We start from the raw sequence: 15,099 nt of genomic DNA, 5'->3' as shown, positions 1-15,099 counted from the left end.
CTTATTTTCTCATGTCTAAAAGCAGATTTTTGCAGCCATAGCTCCTGGTTTCAAAGAAGACTCTGTTATTATCTAGATGCCTGCATGCAGCATCACCAGCAGCTCCTGCAGTGTTTGTCATCCCCCTGCCCTGCCAATGCTGGATCCTGCTGCAGCCACAAAACTGACAGGAGATCCACAGAAAAACTGATGTATTTCAGCTACTGACTATTAATTTTTTAACCCAGAGTGGGTGAGAGCATGAGACACCTGCAGCTCAGTGCCAATGACCAAGTGAGGCAGCAAAACGGTTATTGCTTGATCAATTCTTCCTGGTGTCACCTGGAGGAGGGTCCCACAAGGCTTAAACTTGGTCCCACAACCCCTAAAGACAAAATCTCTTCTGCCTGAAAGGAATGAGAGATGGATGGCACAGAAACAAGGGAAATTCTGAGTGCTCCACTGAGCCAGCTGGCATCTGATGAATATAAATATATTCAATATAAATGTGTTGAGAAATAGAAAATTTCTTACTTACCTTTATCATCACTCCCCAAAATCGTCCATGCCACGAAAACAATCACAGAATTCCCCTGAACCACGTATTTAAAAATCTTGCAATTTTATTTGCATATAAAGGCCGCTAGATATAATATCACAATAATTTTAAAGAAACAACTGCTTTTCTAAATTCCATTAACAAGGTAACATAAAACAGAACGAAGCTCAATAGCATTTACAGTGGTGGAACAGAAATAACTATCTGCAACAATATTTTGTGCTAGTGAGATTGCATTTACACACAGTGCAAAATAAGAAAAAGGAAATAAAAAAGACAAGAAGAATATTTAAATATAAAGGACAACTAAGCCTTATTTTATTTAGGCTTGATTGTATCCATTTGACTCTATACATGCCTGAACTACAACAAAGATTTAACTCGGGCTCTTGAAGGCCTTGAGCACTTGGAAAAACATGTCACATCCTTCATAATTTAGATGTGCTGTACAGCATAATTTTGCAGATGCTATACTGGCAATATTAAATCCTAGCTTAGTTATAATGCACAAAAAATACATATATATATAAATTCATATTTAAAAGGAGTCCGCATTTACAATTTTTTTTCTTTTTTTTTACTGCATGAAATACCTGCTCTTTGCAGCTTTCACCCCCAGTCTTTTAAAGCTAAAATAATTTAAAAAAAGAAACAACAGAAGGTAGATATCACATACAGGCTGTGGCTATCAAGATCAGTCTTTATAAAGCAAGTAGAGACAAACAACTGAGAAGTCTATTCTCCCCTTGCTGTATTCTACCATGAATAGAAACAAGTTAAAGTACACGCACACATGTCAAGAGGCAAATGGACCCCAAAACACTGTTTGTGCTACTAAAAAAATTGATATAAATTGAGATAAAAAGCTGACATTTAAACCTAGGGAAAAAGAAGACACTTAAAAAAACCCGACAATAACAAAAGTTGTGCAAATTTGGGTGTATTTAAATGCTGCCTATTTTTAGCTTATAATATAATATTAAAATAAGGTCTCTCACTTATTAAAAGAAAGCTTGGCTGTCCTTTTGAGAACACTATAACAATTTACAATGGCAAATTTATTGAACAACAAAATTCATTGTACAAATTCACAATGCTTTATCAATTTAAAATGAATGCTGCATTTCCAAAAAGCACAACCTCTAACTTCTCTTCCTGTTTCTTTTGCACCAGCAATTTACAAATAAAAAAACCAAACCAAAACAAAAAAATCCCAAACCCCACCCCAAAACAAAACCCCCCACGGCTCCCCCAAAATCCCCCCTAGCCCCTATTTTGAAATAAACATGAATGTAAGTTTTTAATTAGAAAATGGCAGTTTATAGACCTTCCCCAGTAGTGCTTCAGGATCCTTGAGGGGTGGGAAGGTCGAAGATGATGGGAGGGTTGGTGGGCTGGAAGCTGACAGTGCACGTGGAGGCATTGATGTAGGTGGTGTAGCCATCTGTCATGATGCCATAACCTGTGGGGACAAGGGACACACTCACTGGGATGCCTCGGGTTTCAGCTTTTATATTTTCCCCATTCTGTGCTGCTTTAGTGTGTGGCTCTGGGCTCCACATTCAGGGACAGTGAGCTCTGTGCACAGAGCAGGGAGACAAAACAATTCCTGCTCCAGCTGGGCACCAAGGACAAATGATCCCAATCTCAGCCCCAGAGCACAAACCCCGTGGGCTGCAGAGAGAAAAACAAGCAGGGTGGGAGTGCCTGGGCTAAAGCTGGAATGGGACAATGAACTGCAAGGTGCAAATGGAGCAGAACTGATCCCAGGGAGAGAGCCCGGGAGCGCTCGTGCATTTTGGGGCCATTTTGGGTCATCTTGGGTGCAGCCCTGGCTGGGCTCTGGTGCTGCCCAAGGTGGATCCATGGAGGAGATGCTTTGAATCAATCCCTGCTTTATTCTGTAGCTCTGTCCAGCCTCTGCTGCTCCAGGGCAGCCTGCACAAGGTATCAACTGCCAGGGACACACGGACACCCCAAGGCTGCTGGGGCATCCCTGCTGTGCAATAAAACCAAACTGACCTCTTCAAATGACACCAGCCCCTGCTGGTACCTCTGCCACAAAGACTCAACTATTAAAAACCCAGTGGGCTGTGTCTGAGATAAGAACAGGCATTTTGGTTTATGTACAAACCTTTTTTTACCCCTGGAATATCCTCTCTTGCAACGGGGTGTGGCAGAAACACAAACCACACATGTTCTTTTTCTAATTACTTAATTAGTGAGTTATAGCTTGCATGCCTGTCAGAAGAAAAAGACCATTCAGAAGCAAAAGATTTTAAAGTAACTTTGGTTTAACCTCAACACCTGCTCCCAACAAACAACCTGAACTCTGTCACCTCCCCCGTGCTGGCCCTTATCACCCTGCTCCTCATCCCAGCACTGCCCAGCTGCTGCTCACGCTGCCTTGTGTGGGCTGCCCTGGAGCAGCAGAGGCTGGACAGAGCTACAGAATAAAGCAGGGATTGATTCAAAGCATCTCCTCCATGGATCCACCTTGGGCAGCACCAGAGCCCAGCCAGGGCTGCACCCAAGATGACCCAAAATGGCCCCAAAATGCACGAGCGCTCCCGGGCTCTCTCCCTGGGATCAGTTCTGCTCCATTTGCACCTTGCAGTTCATTGTCCCATTCCAGCTTTAGCCCAGGCACTCCCACCCTGCTTGTTTTTCTCTCTGCAGCCCACGGGGTTTGTGCTCTGGGGCTGAGATTGGGATCATTTGTCCTTGGTGCCCAGCTGGAGCAGGAATTGTTTTGTCTCCCTGCTCTGTGCACAGAGCTCACCATCCCTGAATGTGGAGCCCAGAGCCACACACTAAAGCAGCACAGAATGTGAAAAATATGAAAGCCAAAAGCTGAGGCATCAGCTTCTGAGACCTCAGGAGCTCCTCAGCAGGTTAAGAACACACACTTTCACATCCTCATGCTGCCCAGAGAAGCTGTGTCAGCCCCAACCCCAAAGTGTTCAAAGCCAGGCTGGACAGGGCTCAGAGCAACCTGGGATAGTGGAAAGCATCCCTGTCCATGGTAGAGGGCTTGGAATGAGATGATCCTAAAGTCCCTTCCAATCTAAACCATTCTATGGTTCCATTATTTAATTTATACATGTATTTCAAAAGAATTTTATAAAAGTGTTGGTGTGTTTTCAGCTGACATCTACAAAAAGCTAACAAAGAAGCTTGAAAACATCCAGGAAGTATTTGGCCCAAATGCACTTAAAAAAAAAATTGGAAGAAACACTCCAGAGTATCATGGAGGAAGAAAGCTTCCCATTGCAAACCCACAGAGGAAAAAGGTTTTTGTCTTTCAAACCATTATGATAGAGTACAGATCACTGCTGTCTGAAAGCTCAGATAAATACAGCTACCCACAGTGCCTATCAGAAAGAATAATCACTTCAGAATTGCTTCCCTGTCCACCTGTATCACTTTATTTATTTAGACTGGCAATTTTGATTTAGATCATCTCATGGTGGGAAAAACCTTGTTTGTGGTTGTTTTGCTTATCAAACAAGGAAAAAACCTGCATCACCAAAATGTGTGTATGGCCTCTGTTGGTTCAAGGGAATGTGGTGCATATTTATCTCAGCTGAGGCTGGATAGAAGTTAATTGCACCCTGAGATAATGCACTTAACACTTTGCTATTTCTTCCTGTACTGAAGCAAGCCATTCTTATGTTATTCTATGTAAGTACTAGAAATCACTTTAAATTTTTCCTGGTATTTTTACAAGAATTTATTTGAATGCTCGCTTTTAATATGTCCTGCCACCTTTCCCAGGAGATTTAAACATTCTGCTTTCTCATATGATGGTACTGTACATTCAGACACCCTCAGCACTATTACAACCACAAGTTTCACCACCCAAATTTACAATTTACACATTTCAGCTGGGAGTATTGCCATGTTCATTTATTTTTAATATGTGAGGACTAATATTTGTACAAAATACTCAATCTTTTTAATGGGCGCATTAAAGGACTGTTATTTATGCCTCTGTGCAGAGGGTCATGTCAGTATTCCCAGTACAAACTCTTTATTTACAGATGCCAGGCATGGAAATCATTTCATGAAGTCACAAGGGCTTCAGAAAAACCAACACCACTGGCAGAGAGAGCTGTCCTCTTTTTATTTTGCTTTTATGAAGTCCTGAAATCTTTAAGCCTATGGAGAACCTAGTTAGAGACAATGGAGAAACCTCCAGGGGGAGAATATAAAACATTTAATGTGTAATTTTGAGTTCTGGGGTCATGAAGTCTCACACTCTCTCTCAGGCAGAACTCCTAGTGTTTGTCTCTCAGCCACATGAAAGCCACAAAATTGTATTAAATATTTAAGTATCTCCAGAATGTATTTAATCTCCCAGTGCCACAAACTGAGCTGGTTGTTCCTGAGGCTGACACACTGCTCACACTGCCTGTGCTGGCAACCACAGAGGGGGAATATCTCCCCTAAAACATGGCACTGATGCCTGACTCCACATGCCCTCCTTTCTGCTTCCCCTCATACCCTGAGGGAGGTGAGGAGAGGCAGCAAGTTGTCTGCACATTTCCTTTTTCTCCTCCAGCATCTTTCCTAGCTCCTGTGCTGGGAGTAACGGGGATAATTTTCATTTTGGCTCTCAAGTGTGGGGAATCTCATCTGTTTCTCTAGCAGAGTTTGTCAAAACTTGAATTGCTTTCAAATAACCTGCATGGAACAACCTTTGCAGCACGGTGAAAGATGTAGGTGGCTAAATGTAGCACACATTCCTGAAAGAGTCTGCTTTAATTCTGGAATAAATTCACAAAGTGCCACACAGGCATTTACTTCCCTGAACTCCCTCCTTTACTTTAATGCAATCTGCCATTACCCACTGCAATACACCATCAAAATGTGCCTCTGGAAATGGAAGCTGAAGCCGGGAACAGCTCTGCTGCTCACCTTCATGAATCCCACCAAAGACATGCAGCTTGGGCCTGACTCTCCTCTGCACTGTGTTCAGCAGCTCCACACAGCCCACTCTCTGCAGCTCCTTGGGAACCCAGTCTCGGAAACCTGGAGGCAAAAAGCAATGAGTGCATTAATTTCCTCTATTCAGGAGAGGTTTCACCTATTCTTTCAGGAAGTCATCATTCACACAGGGTTTATTCCATTATCTCCAGTCATAACCTCTCCATTAAAGCACACAATGGCTTTTAAGAAATGTTTTTCACTATCACTTTGCCTTCCTTAAGATTTCCTCCCTCCACCTGCATTAATATTTTTCCTGGATGTGATTTGTTTTTTTTTTTTTTTTTTGAACTATAGGTTTCTTCCACCTTGAAACCCCAGGCACTGCTGCAGATTTTTCCTGGCACTGCTGCAGATTTTTCTTCCCTTTCCCCTGGCTCTGACAGCATTCAGCTCCGTGGTTACTCCAGAAATGAAACAGCTCAGCGTCACAGACATCTTTTCATGCAAAATCTTTCTTTTAAGATTTTTTCTTCTTGAGAAGCTGAGAGGCTTCAGGGACAAAATGTAAACAATGATTGTCTGCTGCTGCAGAATGCCTCAAGTGGATTTTTGATTGGCCCATGTTAGATCTTTATAATTAATGGCCCATCAAGGCCCAGCTGTCTCGGACAGAGTCTGAAACAGCTGCCTTTTTGTTATCATTCTTTTCTATTCTATTCTTAGCTTAGCTAGCCTTCTGAGATAAAAATTTTCTTCTATTCTTTTTAGTATAGTTTTAATGTAATGTATATAATAAAATAATAAATCAAGCCTTCTGAACGTAGAGTCAACATTCTCATCTCTTCCCTCACCTGAAAACCGCTGTGAACATGTCATAGCTCAAGAAGATGAGCTGAGTCACCTCTCAATCCCAAAGATTTAAAATACAGATTCCCACAGCTTCTGGAGGATGTGGTCTGCAGCCATCAGGCCACTTCTGAGCCCTCATCACTGTGCAAAAGTTGCAAAGCAACTCCCAACAAGCCAGTGCTAATTGACCACTCTCGCAGACATCTTTTATGAAAAATCCTTTCCTTAGGATTTTTCCTCCTGAGAAGCTGTGAGGCCTCAGGAACAAAATGTAAACATTGATTATCTGCTGCAACAGGTGGATCTTTGACTGGGCTAAATTAGATATTTCTAATTAATGGCCAATCACAGTCAGCTGGCTCAGACAGAGAGCTGAGCCACAAACCTTTTTTATCATTCCTTCTGATTCTATTCTTAGCCAGCCTTCTGAGGAAATCCTTTCTTCTATTCTTTTAGTATAGTTTTAATGTAATATATATCATAAAATAATAAATCAGCCTTCTGAATCATGGAGTCAGATCCTCATCTCTTCCCTCATCCTGACACCCCTGTGAACACGGTCACAGACCACGCTGCCACTTGGTCTTCTGGACAGTACAGAAAAATGTAAAAAGATTTTACAGATCAATGTAAAAAGCTGCCATGAGTCCCTGCAGGAGCCTGCTGCCTGGACTGGCATGGAAAACATCAGCAGGACAAGGGAATGAGGAGCAATGAAAGGGAAATCAGGAGCCACATCCAGCTGCAGCACCATTCTACTGACTTTGGTAAAAACATGAGCTTGGCTAAATTTTAGAGTGGCCAAAGAGTCCAGTTACAGCTCTACTTCCCTTAATATTGACTTAACATTAATAAGTAAACACTTATTTAAAAACCAGTATTTTATCAATGTAACCATGCAGGCTGAGTCCTAGAGCCCCTCATTTTAGGAACAGTACTGACACCAAATCTGTGTCTGTGGTTAAGACACAGTGCCAACCTTTTGAAACTGAGCTTCATTATATCCATCAAACACAAAATTTAAGCAGGCTTGTTCAATGACATCACTCATTGGTGTCTGCAGCATCACAGTATTTCTGTATGAACCCAGTTCAGAGCAGGTGGATGAGCAACCCATGTAAAACAGCACCCATGAAACATTATAAACACACTTGGGTTTTGGGGTTTTGTTTTTTTTTCTTCTTTGGGAAAATGAAGTGATTAAGAGAGTGCTCTTCAAGGCCCTGGTTTGCAGCCACTGGCAGCTCCAGCAAGGTTAAAGGGAATTTGCTGATCTTCTTACAACATTCTCTAGGTAGCATTAAAAACTAACCAGAATATAAAAGGAGCAGTAAGTGCATTGGTCAAAAACTTTTTGTGGAGTTTTCTTTTTTTCCCCCTTAGCTTGGATTGCTGACTCTTAACTTAATTGTGGTAAAAAAACACAACTTAGTGGTTTTTGAAGCGTGCATTAATTCCTGACTCCACAGTCACCAAGAAGCTCCAAAAGAACACTGAGCCAGCCTGAAAGGACTTAAAATGCTGGTTTATTCTATTAAAATGCAATTGTGAGAAGATTTTACATATTCACTACCACAAATATAGTAAGTGACTGTGATTTGGCCACTTCCTGTGATCGTGTGACCCCTTGGGTTACAAGAACTTCCTAAAACCCTGACAAAAACCCTAAAACCTCGACAAAAATCATTCTTCTTACAGTAAGGGCAATGAAGCCACTGCCACACTTTCTCATGGTGATCTGGTAAGTGACATTTGTATGAGTCTCAGTTGCTGTAAACCCAGCAGGGCTTAGTTTAAATCTTAAACCTGAGCTCAGCCAATGACTCACACTGAGAAGAAAAGCAAAACTCAACTAAATGAGAAACTTTAGCTGCCTAATGAAGAAACAAATTATGCATTCAGTGGCTGGTGCTCACCTGTCATTAAATCAAGTTAGGAACAATTATCTAAGAACATAATTTTATTCCTTCACAAATTTTTATGAGCCAATTAATACCTTTAAAACTATTCTTACATATTCAAAGTTTACAAGGGCATTATCAAGGAGAATGTGTGACTGCAAAGTTCCAAACTCTTGACTGCTGCTCTCAAACCTTAAAATGACACGACACTGTAGTGAGAAAAGGTTTCAAAAGTTTTAGTCAATCTCTAAAAAGTCATAAGGGATTGAAAACTGGTTGTCAGATGAATACTACTCTTAAATAAAATGTCATACTATAATGGTTATGGTGTCAGATATTTGATCTTCCCTAGCTTGAATTTAATGAAAAAAAAAACACCAAGTTTTTTTTATGGAAACTCAACAGATCAGCTAAGCCTAATCATAATTTTCCACTTCTTTCAGAAAGTTTTTACTCTGGGTGCAATTACAGTATATCTTACAGCATTATCAACTTAGGAAGTAAAATTCTCACGCAAAAAATAAAATCACACAGAACTTTTGTTTCACTTACCAAGGGGAGGTCCATGTGTCATTAGTATATCAATTCCCTCAGGAATAAGGTTCCACTTGTCTAGCAAAGACTGACCTCTGGGTAGATTAAAGCCCCATCCATTAAACCATGGTGTCCTTTGGGGAAAATAAGACAAACTGCATCAGTGTAAAATAAAAAAATTTCTTCCCTTCTCCAATTTTTTTTCTGAATTAAAACAATTTCTGTGCTTTAGAGATTACCTGCAGACAGCCTTTTTTGAAGGGGATGCCTCTAACACACACTGATTTAAATACATACACACATATGATTAAATGTCCATTTGAATTTAGATTAATGTCTGAAGTTGTTTTTGTACCTTGAGTGCATTCAGCCCTGGGGGCATTTTCTCACTATAGAGAAAGGAAAAAACACTAAAATAACAAAGTCTAAATCTCAAGCTTTTTATCAAAGTATGGGAATGTTCAACCATAAGAACTCCTTCCCTATGCTAACTACCAAAACAACCCAAACGTTTTTTTGGAGGCAAAAATCAGTTTATCTCAACACAGGGCAGCAGTTCAACAAGAGGCTCAATGGGGCAGCACCACCTGTGCCACTGTGGCATCTCACTAAACTCAACCTTGCTCCTTTCAGCACTTTTATTACCTGAACACTCACAAAACTGGGGTTTGAACCCCTGAGCCTCCTAGACATACAGGAAAACAATAAAAATTATAAAAGAAATAAACATTTGCACAATGTTTAGCCTTATAGTGGCTTTTTAAAAGGATCTTATAATTTCAATAGTAAAATATTTTTTTACTTATAAATATTTTCACTTATATATTATAATTTAAATAATAATATTTAGTATTTTATTATATTAATAAAATTTAAATAATAAAATTAAAATAATAATAAAATTTAAAGAATGAAATCTAGCATTTCTCAAGGAAAACTGACAACCTCAGTGTTTTCCAGGGGACCACAGAGTTGTTCTGAGACACTTTATCTACCAACCCAAGCATGTAGCAATGAAAAGCACATTTTCTAGTATTTTTTTAACATAGAACTTTTTCAACACATAATTTTGATACGGTCTATCGTAATAAACCCTTTCCCTATCAAACAAGCACACTGACGAAATACAGGACTATTTAGATATGTTACCAATAACCTTTCTTAGTATTGTACTAATTTTAAGAGTTTCCATCTGTGTGTGTGTTTCCTAGAGCTCAGGCAAAAGTTTTAGACTTTGATTTCTAGGTGGGATTCTCCTGTCCTAGCCCATATTTCTGAAAGTTCTAGGTGGGATTCTCCTGTCCTAGCCCTGGTCATATTTCTGAAGGTTCTAGGTAGGATTCTCCTGTCCTAGCCCATATTTCTGAAGGTTCTAGGTGGGATTCTCCTGTCCTAGCCCATATTTCTGAAGATTCTAGGTGGGATTCTCCTGTCCTAGCCCTGGTCATATTTCTGAAAGTTCTGGGTAGGATTCTCCTATCCTAGCCCATATTTCTGAAAGTTCTGGGTAGGATTCTCCTGTCCTAGCCCATATTTCTGAAAGTTCTGGGTAGGATTCTCCTGTTCTAGCCCATATTTCTGAAGGTTCTAGGTAGGATTCTCCTGTCCTAGCCCATATTTCTGAAAGTTCTAGGTGGGATTCTCCTGTCCTAGCCCATATTTTTGAAAGTTTTAGGTAGGATTCTCCAGACCTAGCCCATTATTCTGAAAGTTCAGGCTACTCCTGAAGTCTCCTGTGTGCTGCAGTTCTGAAAACAGAAAACAAATCTGGGGGCAAAGAACAACCACAAACCAACCTTGAAAACAGCCATACCTGTTAAAACAGAGATCATTCGAGTCCTGTGTAATTTCATTATGTACTCTGCCTCCCCTGCCCTCAAAATTATTCATTTTTCCAGCCTCAAATATGTATTTGAGTGAGAATGTCCTGCTGAGACGACATCTCTAACTTTTAATTTTTCTTATAATGAAAGCATTTAGTTTTGCTGAGACACCAGTTTGACCAATGAGGGCTGTACCCAGCTCTGGGGATGATCTGCATTCCTGACAACTGGCAGGATGGAAAACCAGCAGGCACTACTAATATAGGGGCAGGAAGGTCACTGGTGCCTTTGTGACAGATAATAGACATATCCCATGTAGTCCTGCTGCATAATGCTCATACTACACACACACACAGGAACTCATTCAGGCCAGCAGACTTCCTCAATGAACACTGACAAAAGGCAGGAAAATTAGATGTTAGCCAAACATTTCATGCGAGCCGTGGGCTCCTCAGCCACAGGAGAGGCTTCACCTCTCACAGCTGCCTTGCTCTGCACCCACCAAAACACCCAAAAACCCTCCTGGGTTTAAAGCAAGGTCCCACCAAGGTTTGTGTGCAGCTGGGTTAAAATTGAAGGCTGTGTCTTGGCTTTGAACCACAAGAATTTCTGCTTTCCTGAAACACCTATCCAAGTTCCCCTTCCTATAACATTCCTGAGTTTTAACCCATGGAGATTATTGTAACCTTCAGGGCTGCAGGCAGAAGTTAAAATATCCCTTCCTACAACATTCCTAGATTTTAACCTATGGAGATTAAAATATCAGAAGTTAAAATATGGTTTGGCTAAACATTCAGCTGCTTAAAACAAACAAACACACAGAGCTGGGGTCAAACTTTTCACTGTCAATTAATGATTCTTTCCCCACTTGCATTTCTCCTGCAGATAAGACTGTAGTTATTACAACATTGTTAAAGCTGAAATGTGAAACCACATCTGTGATTTCGCTGGAGCTCTTTGGAGACCATGACCACAGGAAAAAAAAAAAAAAAACAAACTGGATTTGTCTGCAGGATTTTTATTTTATTTTCTTCTGAAGCACTGTGGAAAGAGGAGGAGGGGAACCTGAGCTCAGATATATTCCTCATTCACCAACCTCTGTAATTAGCTGTGACTAACAGGCGCCACATGGGAAGAAAACTTTTGAGAAACCTTCCTCATTATGCACAAAAAAAAAAAATGGTCAAGTACTTACTTAATATACTAAAGATTTTTATACAAAAGGGGTAAATCAAAGAGAGGAGCAGGCACGACTGAAGAACACCTGGATTACAGATTTAGGCTTCAGGCTTTTAAAACATGAAACAGTGAATTCCTGACAGCACTGCAGGCTGGCCAAGCAGACTGAGGGTCCCTGTTTTGGAGGGGGCTCAGGCTTTGCCAGAAAGCCAAGGATGTGCTCAGAACAGCACCAAGAAGCCAAAGAGCTGCGTGGCACAGGCTCAGGAACACCAGGGAAGGTGACCTGATGGGGAAAATAAGACAAACTGCATCAGTGTAAAGTAAAAATTCTCTTCCCTTCTCCAATTCCAATTCCAGTGAGCATGGGATGGGGTCGGTGTGCTGTGAGCCCTGGGAGTGGCTGGTCACCCCAGCAAACTCCAAGTTCCTGCAGGAAACACAAAGCCTGCTCTGTGGATCACAGAGGGAGATTTCACTGCTGCTAGTGCCTTTTTTGCATACACAAGAGTCAAACAGAGTCACTCTCAATGTCTAAATAACTTAGAAAAAAAGAATTGTGCACAGAGTTAGGTGCCTTCTGCAATGTATTTTCAAGCTGATTACTTACTGTGAGAAACCACTTCCTAGGTTGTCTAGGAAGAAATGTAGATGAGGAATTTTGGCTGCACTGTCATGGTTTAACCCCACAGCCCTTTTCCTTGCCTCCCATGGGGTGGGAGAGAGAATCAGAGGGGTAAAAGCACATATTACCCACTCATGGCAAACTACAATCAAACACAAGTAAGTAATGAAGGCTACGTAGTCATTAGCAGCAATATTTCAGATCTGACCTAATTCTTTTTTCCTATGGATCTCTGAGTCAAATATTTCAGCTAATTCCTAAAACTTCATTTTTTTAAGTATAGCTGGCAACAGCAAGAAGTTATTGAATTTAATAATAAAAAAAACCAAGTTTTTTTTAATGGATAATATGATGCTGAATAATGCCACAGGGGAGGCGTGGATGGCAAACCCACAGGGACCGGTAATGAGAGATTACAAATGATTTTGTCATTTTAGGTTTGGTGGACCAGAACACAGCCTGTGTGCAGAGGAACCTAATTGAGGCTCTGCTCCTCAGAACCACAGCTCACAGCTTCCCCCACATGCCAGCAAAGCCCCAGAGGAATTCCTGCTCCCCAAGAGCTCCCCTGACAGCTCAGCCCGCCCTGAGTGCAGCGCTCCCTCATTGTTGCAGACATCTTTTCATGAAAAACCCTTTCCTTAGGATTTTTACTCCTGAGGAGCTGAGAGGCCTCAGGAACAAAAATGTAAGCATTGATTATCAGCTGCTGTGAGATGCAACAGGTGCATCTGTGATTGGTCCATGTTGGTTGTTTATAATTAATGGCCAATCACAGCCCAGCTGGCTCAGACAGAGTCCCAGACACAAACCTTTGTTATCATTCCTTTCTATTCTATTCTTAGCCAGCCTTCTGTGAAAACCTTTTCTTCTATTCTTTTAGTATAGTTTCAATGTAATATATATAATATATTATAAATTTTATTATTTAAAATAATAAATCAAGCCTTCTGAAACATGGAGTCAGATCTCCATCTCTTCCCTCATCCAAGAACCCCTGTGAACACGGTCACACCTCATCACTGGGGAGAGAGGCTGTGCTGGCACCAGATGCGGCACAGGGAATATCCTCACGAGGGGCAGAGACCTGGCCCATCCCTGAGCTCTCCTCAGCTCCTCATTCCTGCACAGGAATCCCGACAGATCCCCCTCCACCTGGCCTTTTGGAAGCTTGTCTGAAATTCAAAGGAGGAGGCTGCAAATTATCTTCACACCTCGTGCTGCAAGAGCTGCAGACACTGCTGGACATCGTGCCAGGAGGGAGGGAATGCTAAACTTCCCAACAAGGCTCATCCTCCTTTTCAATTTTTAATTTGTTTCTTAAAAAATTAAATTTTTCTAGGTGCACTGGGAGAATCCCTGGACTAATCCATCTTGCTTCCAGCAGCAGGGAGCTGCAGCTTCAGCAGGTGACCTGATCTCCCTTCTCCCAGGTGAGCACTGTACAGCTTTATTATTTCACTAATACATTAAAAAACACCCAAAACAAACCTGCAACAAAAGCACAGCCATGGAGCATGATTTCCTGGCACAAAAAGATCACAACTGCTCCTTGGTGCATTCACCTCAGAACCAACACTAGCACATGGGCAAAGGGGACACAAAGTCACAGCCACGTTCACCCAGGTAGCACAGAAATGTCAACTTTTAAGCTTTTGAAGGGTGGCAACTCCTACAACCCACTTTCATCTCTTCTCTGACTCATGAATTTAATTACCTGATCCTCAGAGCTCAACAACTCAAAAGGTAAATGTACAGGGAGACCTTCTATATTCACATTTTCCTCTTGACTCCACCAGCAAATCCATTTATTTCAATAGTTACTTCTGAACAGGATTAGAAAAATGAATTATCTCGTAGGTCTTTAATCCCAGGTATTCATTCATTTTTAAGGATACACAGTCTTTTAGGAAAGCTTCAATTTTATCTTTAATCCAATGAGTAAAGTGCACAGGAGGCAAAAATCTCATTCTGTCTCCCTGCACAGGATAACAGCTGAGGGAGCATCTACCCAGTGGGAAGCACTTCCACACCACCAATAACAACAACAAAATGCTCTCTATTTTTATCAGCATTCAAAGGGAGCACACAGCCCTGGCTCACGGGGCAGGGAGGCAGCTCCAGCAGCAGAGCAGAGCTGGTGGCACAGGACAGGGATGAGCAGCCCTGGAGTGGTGTGTTGCAGACATCTTTTATGGAAAATCCTTTCCCTTAGGAGTTTTCCTCCTGAGAAGCTGGGAGGCCTCAGGAACAAAATGATTGATTATCTGCTGCTGTGGAATGCAACAGGTGCATTTGTGATTGGTCTCAGAGTTGTTTCTAATTAATGGCCAATCACAGTCTGCTGGCTCAGACAGAGAGCCCAGCCACAAACCTTTGTTATCATTCCTTCCGATTCTATTCTTAGCCAGCCTTCTGATGAAATCCTTTCTTCTATTCTTTTAGTGTAGTTTTAATGTAATATATATCATAAAATAATAACTCAAGCCTTCTGAAACGTGGAGTCAGATCCTCATTCCTTTGCTCATCCTGAGACCCCTGTGAACCCCATGGGACCACCCTACAGACACATCCCCAAAGCACCCACTCCCCTCCTGAGCCAGCAGGACAGCAAAGTTGTCCGGACCCAGAACATTCCTCTGGCTGCCCTGGGTGATTGGAGACCCTGGCAGGGGGCTCAGAGACCTTGGCACAGAGTCACAAACACCTGTGCCTTTG

At 41.6% G+C, this 15,099-nt stretch overlaps 1 protein-coding gene across 5 annotated transcripts in view; it reads right to left on the bottom strand.

Annotated features, from left to right (window-relative positions):
- Positions 1 to 1,804: 1,804 nt before the first annotated feature.
- MPPED2 (metallophosphoesterase domain containing 2) overlaps positions 1,805 to 15,099 on the bottom strand; it is a 121,223-nt gene continuing 107,928 nt past the window's right edge. For all 5 annotated transcript variants that reach the window (XM_058027088.1, XM_058027092.1, XM_058027091.1 and 2 more), the window contains exons 5-7: positions 8,773 to 8,888; positions 5,459 to 5,572; positions 1,805 to 2,000 (exon numbers count right to left, since the gene is read on the bottom strand). In XM_058027088.1, coding sequence (XP_057883071.1) covers positions 1,882 to 2,000; positions 5,459 to 5,572; positions 8,773 to 8,888 — 349 coding nt within the window. In that variant the 3' untranslated portion in view covers positions 1,805 to 1,881. The remainder of the gene's footprint in view (positions 2,001 to 5,458; positions 5,573 to 8,772; positions 8,889 to 15,099) is intronic.

Source organism: Melospiza georgiana, chromosome 6 (genome assembly GCF_028018845.1).
Source record: "Melospiza georgiana isolate bMelGeo1 chromosome 6, bMelGeo1.pri, whole genome shotgun sequence".
Classification (NCBI taxonomy): domain Eukaryota; kingdom Metazoa; phylum Chordata; class Aves; order Passeriformes; family Passerellidae; genus Melospiza; species Melospiza georgiana.
This window is presented reverse-complemented; position numbering and strand designations above follow the sequence as displayed.